The 25021-nt window shown below is 34.3% G+C and overlaps 1 protein-coding gene across 4 annotated transcripts in view; it reads left to right on the top strand.

The window, feature by feature from the left end:
- The window catches only part of LOC136024812 (palmitoyltransferase ZDHHC16B-like), a 229143-nt gene that overhangs the window by 184818 nt on the left and 19304 nt on the right, over nucleotides 1–25021 (top strand). Inside the window, exon 8 of one of the 4 annotated variants that reach the window (XM_065700290.1) lies at nucleotides 8258–8376. The exons of 2 other annotated variants lie outside the window; for them this stretch is intronic. Coding sequence is in view for 1 of the 2 variants with exons in the window: in XM_065700294.1 (XP_065556366.1) it covers nucleotides 8453–8470 (18 nt within the window). In the remaining variant the exon portion in view is untranslated. Of the gene's footprint in view, nucleotides 1–8257; nucleotides 8471–25021 lie in introns of those variants that run through there. One more of the 4 variants, XM_065700294.1, reaches the window with a different exon arrangement.

Below are 25021 nucleotides of genomic sequence, written 5' to 3' on the forward strand. Positions count from 1 at the left end.
AAAACTAAAAAAACTAAAAAAGTGGTAAAAACTACAAAAAAACTAAAAACTAATAAAAAAACTAAAAAATCTAAAAATCTAAATAAACTAAAAAAGAAAAAAAAGAAAAAAGGAAAAAAATAAAGGAGAAAAACAAAACTAAAAAACGAATGTATTTACAGACCGGGACACCGGGATACAAATGACGACCGGGACACAGGGAATATAAATGACGACCGGGACACAGGGACACAACTACAATGGGGACGCCGGGGGGCACAGGGGGATATAAATGACGACCGGGACACAAGGAATATAAATGACGCCCGGGACACTCAAAGAGAAATCACAGACTGGAACACCGGGACACAAATGACGACCGGGACACAGGGACATAACTACAAAGGGGACGCCGGGGTGCACAGGGGGATATATAAATGACGATGGCGACTCAGGGAATGGTCGATTAGCAATCACCATCAACAAAGCTCAAGGGCAATCATTAGAATCATGAGGTATAGATCTGAATACGGATTGTTTTCCCATGGACCATTATATGTTGCATGTTCAAGAGTCGGTAAACCTGACAATCTATTTATATGCACAGACAATGGGACATCAAAGAATGTTGTATATTAGCAAGTTTTACGTAGTTAAAAACATATATATATATATATATATATATATATATATATATATATATATATATATATATATATATATATATATATATATATATATATATATATATATATATATATATATATATCTATCTATATTCACAGGTGGGACATAGGGACACAACTACAATGGCGCGTAACTAATATGGCGCGTAACGACTTACGCGCGCGGGGGGGCTTGGGGGGGCGCGAAGCGCCCCCACCAACTAGGTGTTGGGGTGGCGCGAAGCGCCACCCCAACAGCTAGTATATATATATATATATATATATATATATATATATATATATATAGATCAGTTTTTTTCAAAAGCCCAAGGTCCATATACAAAAAAATATATACAAAACAGGGAAATCGCTGACAAAGCAAAGAAATACTGAATCCAGAAACAAAACAACTTAATAGCTTAAACTATTCCTTCTTTCTAAGTCAATGTATACATATCAGAGTAATTATACACTCTAACCCGAGTTATTGCTGTTGAGTTTCTATTTGAAATACAATCATTGGACAAATAAACAATTTTTTCAACCATACCAGCTATATATCATGCTTCTGAGCCATATGCTGTAAAAGTAAGAAGAGAAACTACTAATTTGTAAATTATAGATTCCAGATGTAATGATACAATCTTAACGAAAATCACACCATCAGATTCAGCGTAAGTTCAAGTTCCTATCTACGAAAATGTGGAATTTCGAATTTTTTGCCAGAAGACATATCACGGATGCGTGTTTATTTTTTTTTTTTTTTGTTGGGTTTTTTTCCCAGGGGTGATCGTATCGACTCAGTGGTCCTAGAATGTCGCAAGAGGGCTCATTCTAGTGGAAATTAGAAGTTCTAGTGCCCTTTTTAAGTGACCAAAAAAATTGCTCATTTTTAAGTGACCTTCCTCGCTCATTTTTTCCCCAAAGTAACCAGATGAAAACTCCGAGATAGCCATTTTATTCACCATAGTTGAAAATCTAATAACTATGTCTTTGGGGAAGACTTACTCCCCCACAGTCCTCGTGGGAGGGGCTGCAAGTTACAAATTTTGACCTTTGTTTACATATAGTAATGGCTATTGGGAAGTGTACAGGCGTTTTCAGGGGTTTTTTTGGTTGGGGGGTGGAGAAGTTGATAGGGGAGTTACGTGGGAGAATTTTTCTATGGAGGAATTTGTCATGGGGGAAGAGAATTTCAATGAAGGGGGGCAGGATTTTCTAGCATTATTTAAAAAAAGACAATGAAAAAATAAATATGAAAAGTTTTTTCAACTGAAAGTAAGGAGCATCATTGAAACTTAAAACGAACAGAAATTATTACGCATATGAAAGGTTTACCTCCTCGTAATACCCTACTCTTTACGCTAAAGTATTTTTAGTAATTCTAACTATTTATTCTACGACCTTTGTGATTCAGGGCTCATTCTTATGGGATTGGGACAAAATTTAAACTTTAGTGTAAAGAATAAGTTATTGACGTGGGGGTGAACCCCCTCATATACGCAAGAAAAACATACGAATATAGATGTTCGTTACTTAAGTTAATTCGTAAGTTACGTATATTTTTTACTAATGAAAACGTTCGTAAGAAATTAAAAGTTTTAGTTGCCTTTTTAAGCAATCAAAAATCTGGAGGGCAAATAGGCCTACTCTCTCGCTCCTTTTTTTCCTCAAAATCTTCCGATTAAAACTATGAGAAAGCCATTTAGCCGAAAAAAATTAATATGCAAATTTTGTTTTAATAATTTATGTATGGAGTGCCATGATCAAAACATGCATTCAAAAACGTCCAGAAAAATTAAATAAAAAAAAACTACTTTTTTCAACTAAAAGTAAGGAGCGACATTAAAACTTACAACGAGCAGAAATTACTCCGTATATGAAAAGGGCTTTTCCTCCTCAACGCCCAGCTCTTTACGCTAAAGTTTTTTACTATTCTAAAAAGTAGAGTTAAGAGAAAGAGTCAAACTTTAGCGTAAAGGGCAGGGGTTGAGGAGGAAAAACCCTTTTCATATACGGAGTAATTTCTGTTCGTTTTAAGTTTTTATGTTGCTCCTTACTTTTAGTTAAAAAAAAACTTATTTTTTTTTATTTAATTGTATTTAGAAGAAGTTGAGGAGGAAAAACCCTTTTCATATACGAAGCATTTTCTGTTCGCTTTAAGTTTTAATGTTGCTCCTTACTTTTAGTTAAAAAAAAACTCATTTTTTATTTAATTGTATTTAGAAGAGCTGGGGGCGCGAAACCCTAATTATTTCACTCTATATATTGCATAATCTCCCCCCCCCTTCCACTCTACATTGTAATTTTAGTATGTAATTTTTCTTATGCATTTTTCACTATTAAACTTCTGAAAGTTAAACCAGATAACTTTACTGGTGATTCCGAAATTAAAATACATTGTAATTTAATATCAGCTAAGAGTGTCCAACCCCTCAATTTGTTCATAAAATTATTGATACTTTCTTTTGAAGTCCTGTATTCGCTCCCTCTTCATTATTTTGATGAAATGGTTTGATGATTAAAAATTTACAATAGACAGGAAACGTGTTAAATTTTAGATTTTGAATATTTAAGCTTTCTTTTATACAGTATAACTAAAAAATGAAAATGATTTACTCAGTTATACAAAAATCATTAATGTGATCAGGCATTTTCACAGAGATGAAGATACAGTTAGTTTTCAGGTCTCTGTTAACAATTTTTGAAAGGTTTTACTGATTGTAAAGTCGTCGAAGAAACTTTACAATTAGCCAACCTGAAAGCAGACAGAACTCTAATTGAGTTTATTCAATAGTTCTGTAAATCATGAGAGATATTTTAATTGCTTATATCCTGGCAGGAAAAGAAGTCATTGAAATATAGGGACTTAAAGCATTGTTTTTGAATACTAAAAGCACTTCGCAAAGATGGTGTTTAATCGGAAATCAGATTAATTAGAGAAGCAGAAATCTAACTCATTGTAATTTTTATTCTTGAGGTGAAGGAAAAAATGTGCGTGTGCAACATTTGAATTCAAAGGAAAGTGACGAAGATGGCCCTTTTTGACTGCTTAAATGATTCGACATTGAACATATTTATTGCAAAAATTTGCAGTAAATAGAACAATTTCAAACTTTGATATCTGCAGTAAAATGGACATTTTCAAACAGGATTATAGTGCTATAAATTAAAATTGGCAGCTTTATGGGAATTTTTCACATTGGTTTTCGATTCGCTCTACTTAAGTTACAAAACAAAGCTTAAAGAATACCCATCAATTGAATTTATATTGAAAAATGTTTCAAACTCCTTTTGTTTAGCAATTTTTGTCTTAAAGTACATTCTCTGGCATAAATACTTTAATCTTGGGAAATATGGCAATAACCAAGTAGTGGACCTTTTCCTTTTTTGATACACTATAGAGCTACTACCAAGCTATTCCACTATCACAAACAACCAAGGGGTTTTTCATGATATAGGCCGTAGATTCAAACAACGAATTCAAAGGTAATAACAATTTAAAAATTAACTAAATGAGTAAGAGAAAATTGTGTGCTAGAGGTTTTTTGTTTCTCCAGTCTCTTCATCTAACCAACCTTTTTTCAAATCCCCGTCCACCACTTTTCCACTTCCTATGCGGAATTGGTACCGAAGAGGGGGGGGGTCCTTTTCTTTACGACAATCCATTTGGCACTGAGAAGCCCGTTCTTGGTGGGGAATTAGAGAAAATCTCTTGTGTTGATTTTGGCTAATATTACAGCTGAAAAAGTTAACTCAGCAGTCACAGAAGTGTACGCAAAAACGAGTAGGATTAGGGCAAAATGCCCAAACAGTGAAATACGCTTGCTTGGAAACCCTAGTTTAAAACATGGCTAGTAGACATTGAGTATATTAGGTAATGTAAACATAAACATGAAGCAAACATAAACATAAACAAGAGGTCTAGCTTATTTCATAAGCCAATTCAGAACTTTGATAATAAGTACTTGCTCTCTTCTTCGTAGATTTGTCAATGAAAAGTGATTGACTCCTTAATGGTTATACATGTGCACACGAAGGACAAGTTCAAGCCTATAACCCCCTTCCGTCCCCAAGTGATGAAATTTTGTAATTTTCTCATTAACATCTACTATTTGTTGTATTATTACCTATTTTATAAAATTTTGTCTCACTCCTATTCGCATGGCCCTCACCAGGCTAAAGTTTTACGTACAAGTCCCGCAAAGAGAAAACTTTTGAATTTTGAAAATAGTGCAAATGATAACACTAGTGGATATGTATTCATGCTAAGTCATGAAACTAAGGAGTTAAATTTCTTAGGAGTACTGAGAAAATTCAAGTGTTATAGAGGTGGATATGTGAGAGTAACATCACCAGAGGAGTTAGTATTAAAAGATAACGCAAGTATAAAATTGTTTATGACGAAGGCCAACTTCTTGCTTGTGTTATGCTGCTCGTAACACGATACCACTTGATCAATCTTATCACCATCCACCTAGTATTAACATTCAACGAAAGGTAAAAAGAAGACAGGTGTACCCCTTCAACATTATCCTTCATCATATCTTGTCTAGGTGCCTATACTGCAATCTATGTAAAACTAATGTTGTAATAGACAGAGAAATCACTGGTAAAATAAAAGAGAGGAAGAAAGTTAGGATATTGTTATTATGGCTCGTCACGATGTATCACAGGCGTTTGATTCGGGGATATATCCTCAGTTACTGCTTAGTGTCGGGCACCGTGGTCTTTATAGCTCAATCCTACGTTTTTTCAAACATGTGTTTAGTAAACTTCATGTTTTTGTCAAATTGCCTGCTCAAAAAGATTTTGTTGTTTTAAAAGCTAAAATTTGCGTTTGGAAAGGCATTACGCAGGACAGGGTATCATCACCTCGATTTTATAGTAACAGTGTACGAGAGGCCCAGAAGAAAGTTAAGACATCGTTTATTTTTCGAGGCCTTGATTTGTCATATTTAAATTATGCTAACGACGTCCTGAAGTTCAGTTGGACCATTTTTGGTATTGAAGAAAATTTTGAGATTTTTGTCCGAATTTAGGAAAATAGGGCTTTGAGTTTAATACTGGAAAGAATGAAGTTGTGTCAATTGGTATGTCACGCAATCGGCCATCCCCGAAATTGTTTGTCTTGATGGTCATCCTGTTAAGCTGTCGCCAAGCATAAATTACCTTGGATTAACCCATTAGACGTGACTTAAAGCATACTCGAGCACTTTCATTAGAATTTCTAGGTGCAAAGCTTCACAAGGCATACGGCCTGTTTGTTCCTTTCAGAGCACGTTATAAAAGAAGAATGCTTTCTAAAATTTATGACGCATTTCTGTGCCCCATTTGTTAGCTTTGTCACCTGTTTGGAATGACTTTAGTACGTCAGATAATGCAGCTTGTCGGCCAATATTTTTTTGTTACGCTAAGTTCCTACTGGGTATACCTCTGTGGGCCAAAACTTGGCGTGGGGTTTCTGTATATGGAGTTGTCGATCCGTTTGCTGTTGTCGTGGAGCGTAGGTTACGCTTTGAACAAAATTTCAATACTTCAAGTAGTTTATTTAGTTCCTTTTTATAAAAGCTTTTCCTATTGAAGTTGTTTTATTGTTTCCTTCTTTTATGTCCCCTTTTATGCTCCATTCGGCACCGTTGTGAGTTTCTTTGGCTAATGAAGTTTCATTCATTCATATATGTATATATATATATATATATATATATATATATATATATATATATATATATATATATATATATATATTCGGTATATTTCCAAAATACCTTTCTTTTTCCTTGGATTTAGTCAGTGTGGCCCGTCAACTTATTCACTTCAAGGTTTGATAGTGACAGATTTGATGTCACAATGATTTAAGACGCTTACAACTTCAAAAGTACCGTAAGACTATCAATCAGTATTTTCCTAACATTAGCCCATACTATTTCAAAATATTGGCCCAAACAAGAAGCCGTAAAAATAAAGGTTTTACCCACCTAGTGGTGGGGGCGCTTCGAGCCCCCTAGCCCCCCCGCGTGCATAAGTCGTTACGCGCCATATTAGTTACGCGCCATTGTAGTTGTGTCCCTATGTCCCACCTGTGATATATATATATATATATATATATATATATATATGTATATGTTTTTAACTACGTAAAACTTGCGAATATACAACATTCTTTGCTGCCCCATTGTCAGTGCATATAAATAGATTGTCAGGTTTACCGACTCTTGAACATGCAACATATAATGGTCCATGGGAAAACAATCCGTATTCAGATCTATACCTCATGATTCTAATGATTGCCCTTGAGCTTTGTTGATGGTGATTGCTAATCGACCATTCCCTGTGTCGCCGTCGTCATTTATATATCCCCCTGTGCCCCCCAGCGTCTCCTTTGTAGTTGTGTCCCTGTGTCCCGGTCGTCATTAATTTTCCCTGTGTCCCGGTCGTCATTTGTGTCCCGGTGTCCCAGTCTGTGATTTCTCTTTGAGTGTCCCGGGCGTCATTTATATTCCTTGTGTCCCGGTGTCCCGGTCGTCATTTATATCCCCTTGTGCCCCCGGCGTCCCCGTTGTAGTTGTGTCCCTGTGTCCCGGTCGTCATTTATATTCCCTGTGTCCCGGTCGTCATTTGTATCCCGGTGTCCCGGTCTATATATACATTCGTTTTTTTAGTTTGTTTTTCTCCTTTATTTTTCATTTTTCTTCCTTTTTTATTTTTTTTTCTTTTTTAGTTTTTTTTTAGTTTTTTAGCTTTTTTAGTTTTTTTATTGATTTTTAGTTTTTTTTTCTTTTTAGTTTTTTTTGTAGTTTTTACCTTTTTTTTTAGTTTTTTTTTTAGTTTTTTTTACTTATGTCCTGGTCGTCATTTATACTCCCTGTGTCCCGGTCGTCATTTGTGTCCCGGTGCTTTGTTGATGGTGATTGCTAATCGAACATTCCTTTTGTCCCGGTCGCTTTCTCTTTGAGTGTCGTCATTTATATTCCCTATGTGCCGGTGTCCCGGTCGTCATTTGTGTCCCGATGTCCCGGTCTGTAATTTCGTCAGTTGAAAACATGACGTCAGTCGACACACAAACATGACGTCACCCGACAGACAGACCCACACACACACATACAACTTATTATATATATATATATATATATATATATATATATATATATATATATATATATATATATATATATATATATATATATATATATATATATATATATATATATATATATATATATATATATATATATATATATATATATATATATATATATATATATATATTCGTTATATTTCCAAAATGCCTTTCGTTTTCCTTGGATTTAGTCAGTGTGGCCAGTCAACTTATTCACTTCAAGGTTTGATATTGACAGATTTGATGTCACAAAGATTTGAGACGCTTACGACTTCAAAAGTACCGTAAAACAACAGTTCAGTATTTTCCTAATACTGGCCCATACTATTTCAAAATGTTGGCCCAAACAAGAGGCCGTAAAAATGAAGGGTTTGACCTAAAAATTGTTTTTCTTCGTCAGTAATTTGAAGCTTTCATTGCCGTTCTTGCTTTTTCATCTTTAATAAACTATAATAAACTATATTTTTATCACGTTAATAAACTATATTTATAGTTAGTAGAGTCGCATGCTATGGAGAATCAAGCACCACGACAACGAAATTGGCGGCGATCAGCAATCATATTTGAAGCGTTGATAACAGTGGCAGTTTTCTTAGCTCTCGGTGCTCTGACTCTGTGACACACGAGATTAATAACTAGAAATGAAACAAGTATTGAAGTATTGGAAAACTCAGATGTGAGGAATAAAATGAAAGAATCTGGAAAGGTAATATTAGCAAGAAATTGTCAAAATTTGGTGAGAATAAAATTAACAGTAAAGAAGGGATAAGATAAATTTAATCTAGAATAATGTCAAAATTTTGCGGAAAATAAAATTAACAGTAAAAAAGAAATAAAATAAGAGGGAGAAAGCTATAAGTAAAAATAATCAACACTTATATGAAACAGTTCTGAAAGATGATACCCAATTAATTGGAATAAGAACCTGTTAAAAACTTCACATGAACTAGAAAACTACTGAAAAGCTTCAGAATGAATAGCAAGGGATTGAGGAGGGGGCAGCTATCCTCACATATTATATTATTTATGTTTTTTTAAAGTTTTAATTATGCTCCTTACTTTCGGATAAATTTTGTATTTTTTATTTAATAAGTTGAGGTAAGACAATTGATCAGGCACTTTTAAAGTTCTTTGAATACAACTCTTTTCCTTGGATTATACTGGAACATTTTTGGGTCTAGAAAGAGCGCTTTTGGAAAAAGGGATACTTTATTCATTTTATTTCCAATCAAACCCTAGCTAATTTTTCATTTTTGCTCTTTTCTTGTGAAAAACTGTACTTACGCTTTTTCAGTTTGTGTTTTCTTGGTACCTAGGGAATTTTTCCCATTTCGGTGGCGTGTTTACTTTTTTCTGCTTTCTCTCAAAGGACAAATTTTTACAAAAATAAGAACTTATGAAACATGTGGCTGGACTGCTGAAAAGATTATAAGCAAGCAGTCAGAACTAGAAACTTTGAGTTTGAGTTGGAATCAAGGCCCCAGTGTTCTAAAGGAATACTTTTTATGTTCCATTTTTGTCCCAAAAAGTTTTAGAGCTTGGTAAAAAAAAATCAAGCACTAGGCTAGCGCAAAAATCCATTAAACCATCATCATCATGGTCTAAAATCATAACAATTATCATAAGCTAACTATTCAGAAAATAAAAACTTGGAATAAAAAGGGACATGAAAAGAAATCGGCGAGAGAAAAAAAGAGAGGAAAGTAGTTGGGTTCTAAAGTGTTAAAAGAATAACATGTTGGAAAACAAAAGAATCCCCTTTCGGATTTTAAGTGCTTTTTATGGCACTTGGCATTTACCAAGTTACATATAGCGACGGCAATATCTGCCTGTCTGTCTGTCTGTCGGTGTTTTTTGTCTGTCGGTCCTAATTTTGCTAGTTCGGGCACTTCTAGATAAGCTATAACGATGAAAGTTGGCAGGAGTATCAGGGACCAGACCAGATTAGAAATAGTTTCATCCCCGATTGGACCATGTGGGGGGAGGGAAGCGAGCGAACGAGATTGTTGAAAATAATGTTATATGTCGATAAAACAAATAATTGTTCTTCTGAAGTGTGGTTTGCTGGTCTCGGGGTATGATTCTCGCTTAGGGTGTGAGAAGTCTCAGATTTGAATCCCGGACCACCCCAATTTTTACATGAAGAAGATCCGTAACTAGATATGTTATCAGTATAGCCATCGCTGAAAGTCGGCAGGCGTATCGTTGGGGCAAATTCGGCAGGGACTGGACCAGATTAATTTAGAAATATTCGCTTCTTTGATTCGACCATCTGGGGCAGGGGAGTGGAAGGACGGGTTATCGGATCTAGATGAAGTTTAATATTAAGAAGGACTTCGTGTCTCAGTGCTCTAATTTAAATCCCGACCGGATCCGGTGACATTGGGGGGAGTTCAAGGGGCAAATCAGAAATCTTGGAAAACGCTTAGAGTTGAGAGATCGGGATGAAACTTGGTGGGACAACAATACCGAATAAGAAGAGACTACAGGAACACTGTATTTGCAAGTTTACCTTTGTAATAATTGCCAATAAAAAAAGAACAGCAAAATCGAAAACTCTAGTACCGAGTCTAATTTTAGGTTCTGACCTCGTCACAAGTGCCATATGAGTTCTTGGCTTTTTCGACTTTGTCAAAAGTGGCTCTTGTTTTAAGAAGAACTAGAAAAACAATGGATATTCAAGCTATGATCAAGCATGAAAGGTTTTCTAGGAAAATTTTCCCAGTTTTGTTTGTTTTGAAAGTTCGTTAATTGCTTTTCCATAAATTTCATTTTGTTGAAATTTAAAATTTAATTTACTTAAAATTTTGTTGAATGAAAATTTAGAATTTTTCATAACGTAATATAAGCTTATGCAACATATAGTTAATTGTAGAGCTTAAGGGTGCTTTCCACGTTGATATCGTAATCAACGATGAATGATTTTTTCCACTGATATCTGTTTCGTGTCGAAAAATTCTTAGAAATTACACCCCACCCTTTAGAACCTTTCTGTTCCGCATTTATAATACTTACTATTTTGTGATTTTTGTTGGCGGTCGAATTAAAAATGAGCCGAATAACAATTCTTAGCCGAATAGAAAGTGGACATAATTCTGTGTAAAGAATATTGTAATTAATACACTTGGAACGTGTAAGAATGTGTTCTCTCATAGATTTTTCCAGAGTACTTTCTAGTTCAAAAGCTTTTATTTATTAAGTTTGATTAGATTTTTGACTGCAAAAGCCCTTCAATTGGAATTTTGTCATATTAGCACATTGTTAACAATGTTTTCAACTTTCAAATTACATCCCATTATGGGACGTTCCACGTCCATACTGTAATCAGTTGTTCTTAAACGCAGTAAAACATCACATAAAATTCTCATTTTGATTACACTGTTTTATTCCGCGTATGTGATTAAGCGAAAACGGAATATAAAATCTCAAAATAGAACTGAATCATTGGTTAAATTATGCTCGACAATGTTTTATCAAGTTTCACTCGAAAACTGACCTCCTTGCAGAAAACTCCACGTCTGCACTAAATGACTCATAGGAAAGTTTCTCCGCACGTAACCCCTCCCCCATGGAAATCGCCCTCGCTTAATAATAACGATCGTATTTTTGAATTGTAAAATATTCTAAAATTCCCCCCCTGTGGACGACTTTCCTCCTGAAAATTCCCCCTGGGGGAAATTTGCCCCTACCTGGACAATTTCCCTTCATAGGGGAATTCATTCCGTAAATATAAAACCACGATCGTACACCAAATCGATAAACACAAACATCGGTGTTTGTCAAAAATCTTTTCCGCAAAAGAGGTAATCCCAGGCTGGGTAAATTTGTTTTTGACCTTAAATTTGTATAAATTACCTTATTTTTGTTAATTAAATATGCAAAAAGTCGAAAAGACATGCAGATCAAATTCATTTTAACATGGAAAATCTCCACCGTTTGAATTTCTCCCTCCCCCCGAAAAATTTACCTCGACCCTCCAACAATTCATCCCACACAATTTTCCTTGCGTTGTATGACAAAATTCATAATTAACCAACCTGTTAATTGAATATTCAGAAAATTTGAACAATATGACCGGAAGAGACCGTCAATTACTCCAGCTGAGTTGGCTCTGATTTCATCCAGTGTGAAACATATTAAGAAGGCCTTGGGGGGGGTACAGGGCCAGATTTTATGTCTAAAACTTTTGCAATGGTGTCCTCAACAACATCTTAAAGTTTCTTGATCACCGGATGAATAGCTTAGTAATACATACAGGGAACACACACAGACATGCATTCGATTATATGTATAAATTATGTACTGACAATTATTGTTATTTTAATCATTATTTATGATATGAGTTTTTTTATGTTTTATTTATTTATTTTACTTATTTAGTAATTCAGTAATTAAAAATGTGTTTTTTGAACCCCCGGTGTCTGTACAGCGTACAGCACAAGTACAGGCTGTTTCAAAACTATTTTGAACGCATTAATAGGCTAATAACACTATGTCGGATTGTTGAAGTGCACCCCCCCCCCCATTGACTGCTATTGAATATCTGTATATCTAATAGCCTATCTTTTTTTACTATCTATTCTTTGCTTGTTGTTTAGTTAGACATTAGTTAGTTTTATTCACTGATTGTACATTAAATAATTTTGTTTTGTGATTTATATTTTGCTTTTAGATTTTCCGGAATCCATACGACATGGGATCTCTGAATAACTGGAAGTCTTTTCTTGGTCTTACGAAAAGCAGGCAAGTCCTTTTTTCTCTCTTTCATACTAATTGTTTCTAATAGGAGGCAAGGAGGAGGCAGCAGGTAAATATTTTTTCACCTTCATTCGTTTGCTATTTCTGTTTTTCTAAAACTCCTATTTGTTTCCTCCTTTGATTTTATCCCAATTCGTGTATTTGCAATAAAACAGCATAGTATTTAAATCTAGTCAAAATTAGAAAACAAATATAATAAAAAAGAAAAAAAAGAAAAGACAGTGAAAAAAAACAACACAAAAATAGCTTAGCCATCTTCAAAGGGCTCATGGATTGACGCTACTAAAATTAGTCTTTTGTTAGGGTGAAGAGAATAAAAAACATTGTGGAGAATAGCGGCAGGCATCTTAGCAAGCTAACTTACTCATGAAGTAGTTGAATTTTGTCTTAGAATTGCCGATCATCCCCCTCCCCTCCCTCCCTCCCATCAGTTACCTAGGTGAGTTTTTTTTTTTAATTGTCCTTTTTTATTTTCTAATAATATTAAAATTATATGCTTAGACAAAATCAAAAGATATAGAGCTGAGGTAGTCGAACTTATGCTCGAGCCACATTATCTGTTGATAAAAAAGCTAATATTAATGAATGATATGTCATGTTTAGTTTAACGTCAGGTTTGCGGTACAGGAGTGGAAAAATAAAGTAGTACAACAGGGTTTAAAAGCCTACATTTTAATTTAAATTATTTAATAACTAATTTAACTTATTTGATGTATTTTAATAACTAATTTAACCTAGATTAAACTAACATACCTATTACATTGATGAACCAGTCATATCTATCTATCTATCTATGTTGATCCCCTGCCGCGCGGGCACCCTGAGTCCAATTCTTGGCTGATGCTACTTTTGAACTGAAAGTTCTAACTACAAACAGTGAAACGAAAACGCTAAAGAAAACTTCGTAAACGTCCTATTTTGTCTCAAATGCGTGAAATAGTACCAAGCGTTTTTTTCAGCTACCCTAAAGAATTAAAATATAAGAGATTAAATTAAAACCGAGCGTGTTCTTGAGGCAGAAAATCATTAGCGTTTGCATTGTTAGCGTTAACGTTTTTATCGTTAGCGTAAACGAGACTAGATAAAATTTAGTCTCAAGGCTGTTTCCAGGATTTCTTCTCGGAGGTTTTGCAAAAAAAAAAAAAATCTTTAAAATCAGGTTTAAAAAGAAGAATCAGTGATTATCATTGTTTCTGTTTAGAAAAATTTGTTCATATGTATTTTTGTTATTTTTGTACAATTCTTCGTAGAGTGTAGAGATATCAGGGGAGGTTGGGAGGGGGCGGGCGTTTAAACCTAGAAAACCCATCCTTCTGGATACGGCCATGTAAAAACTAATTTGCTCTCAAGTATTTTCTACTAATGCTGTGTCTTTCTATGTGTTTCCATATTCATTACATGAGCTAATATCTTTTTAAATTTATTAAAATTTCACTCTTATTGGTCGATCATATAGATTATCGCTTAAAAGTTCAACATTGCTCAAAATTTAACACTAGTGAACAATTATAGTGACGAAATATAAATATTGGAAGTCTTAAGTAATGCAGCAATAAAAAGAAAACTAACAATTGGAAAGATACCAATAGATCAACTATTGATAACAAATCGACAAATAATCTGACATTGGGGTTTTACTTTAATTATCTTAAGAGAATAAAACTAATTTCTTTCCTAAAATTGGCTATAAGAAATATTAAATACTTCGAATATTTTTCAGTCACTTTAGCTAAACAAACTCTTATAAAATAGGACAACGTGACGATTTTATCAAATGTGATTTTCATAGAAGTTCCAGGAGAAGTTTCTTTTATTGTGCTCCATCGTTGTTTTTTTGTGTTTTTTTTTTTTTTTGTTTATAGATGGGTAATAAAGACCCATTCATTCATATAACTTATCACTTGAAAGTTTAAAATTGCTCAACTCGACAAATTAAGGTGGGTAGTTGCTATACTCTAGGGTAGATTTCATTTTCAAACAGTTCGTGGTAACGAACTGTATTAAGGAACGACCCGGCTCAATAGTGAAAGAAACTCTAAAAAACGGAATTTTGATATTAAAAGATACATCAAAAGAATAGGATTTCATGCTGATTTTAAATATGTAAGTTTTATCAAATTTAGTCTTTGTTTTCAAAAGTTACGAGCCTGAGAAAATTTGCCTTATTTTGGAAAATAGGGGAAAACACCCCCTAAATGTCATAGAATCTTAACAAAAATCACACCATTGCATTCAGCGTATCAGAGAACCCTACAGTGAAAATTGCAAGCCCCTACCTTCAAAAATGTGGAATTTCGTATTTTTTGCCAGAAGATAGATCACGGGTGCGTGTTTTTTTTTTTTTCCAGGGGTTAGTGTATCAACCAAGTGGTCCTAGAATGTCACAAGAGGGCTCATTCTAACGGAAATGAAAAGTTCTAGTGCCCTTTTTTAGTGACCAAAAAATTGGAGGGCACCTAGGCCCCCTCCCACGCTCATTTTTTTCCCAAAGTCAACGGATCAAAATTTTGAGATTTCCATTTTATTCCGCATAGTCGAAAACCATTATAACTATGTCTTTGGGGATGACTTACTTCCCCACAGTCCCTGGGGAAGGGGCTGCAAGTTACCAAGTTTGACCAGTTTTTATATACAGCAATGGTTATTGAGAAGTGTACAGACGTTTTCAGGGGGATTTTTTTGGTTTGGGAGTGGGGTTGAGTGGAGGGGGCTATGTCGGAGGATCTTTTCTTGGAGGAATATGTCATGGGGGAAGAGAAATTCAATGGAAAGGGCGCGGGATTTTCTAGCATTACTATAAAATAAGCAATGAAAAAATAAACATGAAAAAGTTTTTTTTTTTCAATTTAAACTAAGAAGTAGCATTAAAACTTGAAACGAACAGGGATTATTACGCATATGAGGGGTTCTAAAAATGCTTTAGCATAAAGAATGAGGTATTTAGGAGGATATAAATACCTCGTTCTTTATGCTAAAGTAGTTTTAGTAACTTCAACTATTTATTCTACGGCCTTTCTGATTCAGGGGTTATCCTTATAGAATTGGGAAAAAACTTAAAATTTAGTGTAAAGAGCGAGGTATTAACGAGGGACAAACTCCCTCATATACATAATAAAAATATAAGAGAATAATAGTTTGCTACGTAAGTTAATTCTGAAGTTACGTATATTTTTTACTTATAAAAACGTTCGTTAAAAATTAAAAGTTCTTGTTGCCTTTTTAAGTAACTGAAATAATGGAGGGCAACTAGGCCTCCTTTCCCACCCCTTATTTCTCAAAATCGTCTGATAAAAACTAAGAGAAAGCCATTTAGCCGAAATAAGAATTAATATGCAAATTTTATTTTAATAATTTATGTGCGGAGAGCCAAAATCAAACATGCATTAATTCAAAAACATTCAGAAATTAAATAAAAAAACCCAGTTCTTTTAACCGAAAGTAAGGAGCGACATTACAACTTAAAACGAACAGAAATTACTCAGTATGTGAAATGAGACCCCTCCGTAATCCCTCGCTCTTTACGCTAAAGTTTGACTCTTTGCCACAATTTTACGTTTTAAAACAATTAAAACTTTAACGTAAAAAGCAAGACGTTGAGGAGGGGCAACCCATTTCACATACGGAGTAATTTCTGTTCGTTTTAAGTTTTAATGTCGCTCCTTACTTTCAGTTAAAAAAAAGTAGTTTTTTTTATTTTATATATATAAATATATATAGCCTCCTAGTTTCAGAGGTCCTTCTTGTTTATACGTCAGAGAGACAGCTCTTGTATCCATTTGTAAAAACTTAATCTTCTTATTGATATTATAAAAATAAACGGAACTCTCAATAACAACGAAGAGCCTTGTGCAGAAAGTCGACAAGTCACACGAGTAACAAAGAAGAATGGCGCTTTTGAAATTTTTCCTAGGGACTAAAAAAAACTCGATTTTAAATGATAAATTTTGTCTTGTTCTCCCTTTTGAATTTCGACTCTTGACATTTATTAAGAAAACATGACAATACCTAAGGGCCGAAAATGATTTGAGGGCAATCAGGTACCCCTTCTGAGCCATTCCCCCACCCGCTTGATATTGGACCGAAGTAGTTCTTTTTTTCAAAAGTTTCGGAAAGGCTTTCGAAATAATACGTCAGTAAGCTTTCGTCACGCGTACCTGAGTTTGTCTTATTATAAGTGGTTGCACATTCAATGTTATTCAAAAGATTGAAAATTGGACATTAATAAAAGAAAAACTTTGGAATTTAGGATAAATTAGACACTATTTGCTCAAATTACTACATATTAGAAGCCACAAGCTGGTACTGGCATGATTCAGTGCTTTTGTCCTTGATATGAACATAAAAACACAGATATTTGTTTTCAATTTCTCAAAGCTAAACTTGACAAACCCTTCATTATTTGAGAATTGAGAAGTTATTTGTAGAGTGGTTAACCTTTGTTGAAGGACAGGATATTTTTTGTTCAGTTCTCATATATTAGGACTTTTTCATGTTTATCAATGACATTAATGCCAATCTAGGGTAAAGCATTCTGTTTCAGAAACAACTGCATTCCAGGCCCAAATGTATGGCTAAATTTAATTTTACTGTGGTATTATTAAATGACCTGATCGTGTTGAGGTCAACAGTTGAAACGATATCTAGATAAAACCTGAAAGGGGACCTGTGGATATATAAATAGATTTACCAAAAGCTACTTCACTGTTCGTTCATGAAGGAAAACTCTTGGGGGATTTCAATGCATGGGACCGCGTCATACTAGGACAAAGGACAGAAAGAACACCACGGACCAATATCCATTTTTCTTCAAAGTACCTACAAAACTTTCAAATTGTCGGTGTTTGTTAAGTAGGAATAGTCATTATTTAACGATCATCAGTAAATTCAATTGTAGTTTGACTTTTTCTTTTCTGGCCCATCACCTACATCGTCGTCGTAAGTTTCTTTACCTTCCAATTTTGGTAAACTTCATCATTTTGGTAAACTTCATCATTGTCAGCTGTAATTGGGGCGTAGAGACTATTCGCAGAAAGCCGTTTTGATTCGCGCATAACTGTGTTATTGATATGTGCTAAGAAACTTCATCGTTTGACCTTGGAAGTCGAGGATTGTTGCTGTTTCCATCGTCAAAGATTCCAGGATCCAGATCGAACATCAGTTCCAGGTTCCCGCTACAGATTCCAGTTTTAGAAGAAAAAAAAGTGAAGAACGTCGAAGGACAATTTACGATTGTAAAGCATGCATTTTAAGTTCGCACGCGAGTAGGAAATCTGTCAGTAGTGTTTAGTGACGATTTTGCCTTGTGTTCACAGCTTTGACTTAATTAATTTCTTTTAATTATTTTTTCTTTTTAAATGAGCGTAATTCCAATTTAAGATTCTTCAGATCCTGAATTTGATAGAGATATTGCTTCATCCTTTTTGAACGAAATAAATAAGTAAAGGTTTAAAGGCCCCTTTGAATTTCGATTCTTCAAGTCGGGATAATAATCCTACTTCAGTCGTAAAATTTTTGACTTCTTTGGGTAATTTAATGACGAAAGAAAATGCCACTATTAGAAGTAGTGCCAATATGGGAGATTTTCGGGGGATAATATAATATATATAAGTTTATTTAATAAATCTGGAGCCCCGAAATTTGTTACCATATCACTATTCTTGTACCAGGGAGAAAAAACGGAGGAAACGAAAATACGATGACTTGAGAGCCTTTAAATCTTTAATATTTAAAACAGGATACAATCCAGAAAGATATAAAACCGAGTGATCACATAAGCACGAATAAATTTGTGAAAGGGCTTTGCGTTTGTATTTCCCCCTGTTCGCAACAATTTTAGAATAACCCACTTGAAGTTTAACCTTAGCATTAGAAAAAATTTTATTACGAAAAGAGACTAAATTGTTAGTAAGGGTAATGCCCAACCACCTTAAAGAAGTCACGCACGGAATGCTAATTAGCATAATTACTCTTTGATATGAATCAAAGAGTAATTGGGTTGGTAATGGATCCCTTGGGTTATATTCCAGCTCTTGATAATGCAAAATTTATAAAAACCTTTTTTAGCCAATTGAGAAGGGTTAAAACGCCATTGTAATCCCACTTCAGTCGTAAAATTTTTGACTCCAGTGGGTAATTTAACGACCAAAGAAAGAGACACTATAAGAAGTAGTTTAAATATGGGAGATATTTCGGGGGATAATATAACCGATACATTTATTGAGGATTAAACCTTTTTTAGCCAATTGAGAAGGGTTAAAACGTTGCTTGGCTGGTCAGACTCGCAGCTAATATATGCGGTACCGCTTAGACTAACAGGACCACAATTTTTTTTTTTTTTGAGGATAGAGATTCCTCAAATATCAGAAATTTAGAGGAACTTGAAAAAGAAATGACACAGGCACACCTACCAGGAAAGAAACCTGGAACCTACAAACTAAACCAGAAACCTACCTGGAAAGAAATTTAGAAATTTAACTAAGTTGAGGCAATCATCCAATGAAACAGTGTATCAGTTTTATAAGAGGGTGGACATTGCCACAAAATTGTGTCAATCATTGATATGGCGGTTTACTAGTATGTTCTAGAGAGAGAGAGAGAGAGAGTGAGAGAGAGAGAGAGAGAGAGAGAGAGAGAGAGAGAGAGAGAGAGAGAGAGAGAGAGAGAGAGAGAGAGAGAGAGAAAGAAAGAGAGAGAGAGAGAGAGAGAGAGAGAGATACATACATACATACATACATACATACATACATACATACATATATATATGTATATATATATATATATATATATATATATATATATATATATATATATATATATATATATATATATATATATATATATATATATCAATCATACAATCTTAACGAAAATCACACCATCAGATTCAGCGTATTAGAGACCCCTATTGTACAAGTTCAAGCTCCTATCTACGAAAATGTGGAATTTCGCACTTTTTGAGAGAAGACAGATCACAGATGCATGTTTATGTTTTTTTTCTTTTTGTTTTTTTGTTTTTTTTTTTCCCAGGGGTGATCGTATCGACTCAGTGGTCCTAGAATGTCGCAAGAGGGCTCATTCTAGTGGAATTTAAAAGTTCTAGTGCCTTTTTTAAGTGACCAAAAAATTGGAGGGCACCAAGGCCCCCTTCCACGCTCATTTTTCCCCAAAGTCACAAGATGAAAACTCTGGGATAGCCATTTTATTCGCCATAGTCAAAAATCTTATAACTATGTCTTTGGGGACGACTTACTCCCCCGCAGTCCCCGTGGGAAGGGCTGCAAGTTACAAACTTTGACCTGTGTTTACATATAGTAATGGCTATTGGGAAGTGTACAGGCGTTTTCAGGGGGATTTTTTGGTTGGGGGGAGAAGTTGATGGGGGGTTACGTGGGAGGATTTTTCCATGGAGGAATTTGTCTTGGAGGAAGAGAATTTCAACGAAGGGAGGCTGGATTTTCTAGCATTATTTAAAAAAAGACAATGAAAAATAAATAAGAAAAGTTTCTTCAACTGAAAGTAAGGAGCATCATTGAAACTTAAAACGAACAGAAATTGTTACGCATATGAAGGGTTTACCACCCCGTAATACCATGCTCTTTACGCTAAAGTATTTTTAGTAATTCTAACTATTTATTCTACGGTCTTTGTGATTCAGGGTTCATTGTTATGGAATTGCGACAAAATTTAAGCTTTAGTGTAAAGAGTGAGTTATTGACGTGGGGGTGAACTCCCTCATATACGCAATAAAAACATACGAATATGGAAGTTCGTTGCGTAAGTTAATTCGTATGTTACGTATATTTTTTACTAATGAAAACGTTCGTAAGAAATTAAAAGTTTTAGTTGCCTTTTTAAGCAATCAAAAATCTGGAGGGCAAATAGGCCTAAAGTTTTAGTTGCCTTTTTAAGCAATCAAAAATCTGGAGGGCAAATAGGCCTACTCCCTCGCTCCTTTTTTTCTCAAAATCTTCCGATTAAAACTATGAGAAAGCTATTCAGCCCAAAAAATTTTTGTTTTAATTAATGTGTGGAGAGACATGATCAAAACATGCATTAATTCAAAAACGTCCAGAAATTAAATAAAAAAAAACAACTTTTTTCAACTAAAAGTAAGGAGAGGCATTAAAACTTAAAGTGAGCAGAAATTACTCCGTATATGAAAAGGACTTTTCCTCCTCAACGCCCCGCTCTTTACGCTGAAGTTTTTACTATTCTAAAAAGTAGAGTTAAGAGAAAGAGTCAAACTGTAGCGTAAAGGGCAGGGGTTGAAGAGGAAAAACCCCTTTTATATACGGAGTAATTTCTGTTCGTTTTAAGTTTTAATGTTGCTCCTTACTTTTAGTAAACAAAACTTGTTTTTTTATTTAATTGTATTTAGAAGAGCTTGGGGTGCGAAACCCTAGTTATTCCACTCTATGTATTGTATAATCTCCCCTCCCCCCTTCCACCCTATATTGTAATTTTAGTTTGTAATTTTTGTTATGTAATTTTCACTATTAAACTTCTGAAACTTAAACCAGATAACTTTACTGGTGATTCCGAAATTAAAATACATTGTAATCTAATATCAGCTAAGAGTGTCCAGCCCCTCAATTAGTGCATAAAGTTATTGATACTTTCTTTTGAAGTCCTTTATTCACTCTCTCTTCATTATTTTGGTAAAATGGTTTAATGATTAAAATTTTACAAAAGACAGGAAACATGTTAAATTTTAGATTTTGAATATTTAAGCTTTCTTTTATACAGTATAACTAAAAAATGAAAATGGTTTACTTAGTTATAGAAAATGTTTAATATTATCAGGCATTTGCAGTGATTTAATGAAACAGCTTTATTACTTGATATTTCTGGAAACAATTTTTGAAAGGTTTTACTGATTGTAAAGTTGTCGAAGAATCTTTACAATTAGCAAACCTGAAAACTGAAAGAACTCCAATTGAGTTAGTTTAACACTTCTGTCAATCGTGAGAGTTTAATTTCTTATATCCTGGCTGGAAAAAAGTCATTGAAATATGTGCGTGAGAAACATTTGTACTCAAAGGAAAGTGACGAAGATGTCACTTTTTGATTGCTTAAATGATTCAAAATTGAACATATTTATTGCAAAAATGTGCAGTAAATAGAATAATTTCAAACTTTGATATCTGCAGTAAAAGGGACATTTTCAAACAGACTGTAAGCTTAGCCAGAGTCGACCCAGCTCTGAATGGGTACCTGGGGAAGGTAAACAGGAAGGGTGTGCGAAAGCACAGGATGGCTGGCCCCCAACCCCCCATTGCACTTCCTGATTGAAGGGCCAAGAAAGGGAGATCAACACCGCCGGTACGGACTCTAAAGTCTAATGCCGTATCCTTTACCTTTTTTTTTTATTATAGTGCTATAAATTAAAATTGGCAGCTTTATAGGAATTTTTCACTTTGGTTTTCGATTCGCTCTACTTAAGTTACAAAACAAAGCTTAAAGAATACCCATCAGTTGAATTTATATTGAAAAATGTTCCAAACTCCTTTTGTTTAGCACTTTTTGTCTTAAAGTACATTCTCTGGCATAAATACTTTAATCTTGGGAAATATGGCAATAACCAAGTAGTGGACCTTTGCCTTTTTTGATACACTATAGAGCTACTACCAAGCTATTCCACTATCACAAACAACCAAGGGTTTTTCATGATATAGGCCGTAGATTCAAACAACGAATTCAAAGGTAATAACAATTTAAACATTAACTAAATGAGTAAGAGAAAATTGTGTGCTAGAGGGTTTTTGTTTCTCCAGTCTCTTCATCTAACCAACCTTTTTTCAAATCCCCGTCCACCACTTTTCCACTTCCTATGCGGAATTGGTACCGAAGAGGGGGGGGGGGTCCTTTTCTTTACGACAATCCATTTGGCACTGAGAAGCCCGTTCTTGGTGGGGAATTAGAGAAAATCTCTTGTGTTGATTTTGGCTAATATTACAGCTGAAAAAGTTAACTCAGCAGTCACAGAAGTGTACGCAAAAACGAGTAGGATTAGGGCAAAATGCCCAAACAGTGAAATACGCTTGCTTGGAAACCCTAGTTTAAAACATGGCTAGTAGACATTGAGTATATTAGGTAATGTAAACATAAACATGAAGCAAACATAAACAAGAGGTCTAGCTTATTTCATAAGCCAATTCAGAACTTTGATAATAAGTACTTGCTCTCTTCTTCGTAGATTTCTCAATGAAAAGTGATTGACTCCTTAATGGTTATACATGTGCGCACGAAGGACAAGTTCAAGCCTATAACCCCCTTCCGTCCCCAAGTGATGAAATTTTTTAATTTTCTCATTAACATCTACTATTTGTTGTATTATTACCTATTTTATAAAATTTTGTCTCACTCCTATTCGCATGGCCCTCTCCAGGCTAAAGTTTTACGTACAAGTCTCGAAAGTCTCAAAAGAGAAAACTTTTGAATTTTGAAAATAGTGCAAATGGTAACACTAGTGGATATGTATTCATGCTAAGTCATGACACTAAGGAGCTAAATTTCTTAGGAGTACTGAGAAAACTCAAGTGTTATAGAGGTGAATATGCGAAAGTAACATCACCAGAGGAGTTAGTATGGAAAGATAACGCAAATATAAAATTGTTTATAACGAAGGCCAACTTCTTGCTTATGTTGATGCTGCTCGTAATACGATATCGCTTGATCAATCTTATCACCATCCACCTAGTATTAACACTCAACGAAAGGTAAAAAGAAGACAGGTGTACCCCTGCAACATTATCCTGCATCATATCTTGTCTAGGTGCCAATACTGCAATCTATGTAAAACTGATGTAGTAATAGACAGAGAAATCACTGGTAAAATAAAAAAAAAGAGAGAGAGAAAGATATATATATATATATATATATATATATATATATATATATATATATATATATATATATATATATATATATATATATATATATATATATATATATATATATATATATATATATATATATATATATATATATATATATATATATATATATATATATATGTGTGTGTGTGTGTGTGTGTTTTTTTTTTAACTACGTAAAACTTGCGAATATACAACATTCTTCGATGTCCCATTGTCCGTGCATATAAATAGATTGTCAGGTTTACCGACTCTTGAACATGCAACATAAAATTGTCCGTGGGAAAAACAATCCGTATTCAGATCTATATTTGATTATTCTAATGATTGCCGTTGAGCTTTGTTGATGGTGATTGCTAATCGAACATTCTCTGTGTCCTCGTCGTCATTTTTATATCCCCTTGTGCCCCCGGCATCCCCCTTGTAGTTGTGTCCCTGTTCCCCGGTCGTCATTTATATTCCCAGTATCCCGGTCGTCATTTGTGTCCCTGTGTCCCAGTCTGTAATTTCTCTTTGAGCGTCCCAGTCGTCATTTATATTCCCTGTGTCCCGGTCGTCATTTGTGTCCCGGTGTCCCGGTCTGTAATTTATCTTTGAGTGTCCTGGTTGTCATTTATATCTCTCGGTCGTTATTTGTGTCCCAGTGTCCCAGTCTGTAATTTCTCTTTGAGTGTCCCGGTCGTCGTTTATATTCCCTGTGTCCCGGTTTTTAGTTTTCTTTTTCTCCCTTATTTTTCAGTTTTTTTTTTTCCTTTTTTAAGCTTTTTTTTCTTTTTCAGTTTTTAGGTTTTTCAGTTGTTTTGTTAGTTTTTGTTTTTTTTCTTTTTAGTTTTTTTTTGTAGTTTTTACCTTTTTTTTAGTTTTTTCTTTTTTAGTTTTTAGTTTTTTACCTATTTTTTAGTTTTTTAGCTTTTTTAGTTTTTTTAGTATTTTCTTTTTTGTTTTTGTTTTTTGTAGTTTTTACCTTTTTTATGTTTTTTTCTTCTTTTGTATTAATGCTAAAGCCAAGGTTCGAGCCTGGAACCTCTCGGACCAGGAACCTGGAACATAACGCTTTACCAGCTCAGCTACTTCGGCTTGAATGCATCCGTTTTTGAATTGATATATGATGAAATAATTCAGACGTCATATAATGACGTCACTCGATGTCCCGGTCTGTAGTTTATCTTTGAGTGTCCCGGTCGTCATTTATATCTCCCGGTCGTTATTTGTGTCCCAGTCTGTAATTTCTCTTTGAGTGTCCCGGTCGTCATTTATATACCCTGTGTCCCGGTTTTTAGTTTTCTTTTTCTCCTTTTTTTCTTTTTTTTTCCTTTTTTTAGTTTTTTTCTTTTTCAGTTTTTAGTTTTTTTTAGTGTTTTTTATTAAATTTTGTTTTTTTCTCTTTTTAGTTTTTTTTGTAGTTTTTCCCTTTTTTTTAGTTTTTTCGTTTTTTTTCTTTTTTAGATTTTAGTTTTTTACCTTTCTTTTTAGTTTTTTTTTTGTAGTTTTTAACTTTTTTAGTTTTTTTCTTCTTTTGTATTAATGCTAAAGCCAAGGTTTGAACCTGGAACCTCTCAGACCTGGAACCTGGAACATAACGCTTTACCAACTCAGCTACTTCGACTTGAATACATTCGTTTTTG

This window comes from Artemia franciscana, chromosome 3 (genome assembly GCF_032884065.1).
Source record: "Artemia franciscana chromosome 3, ASM3288406v1, whole genome shotgun sequence".
Classification (NCBI taxonomy): Eukaryota; Metazoa; Arthropoda; class Branchiopoda; order Anostraca; family Artemiidae; genus Artemia; species Artemia franciscana.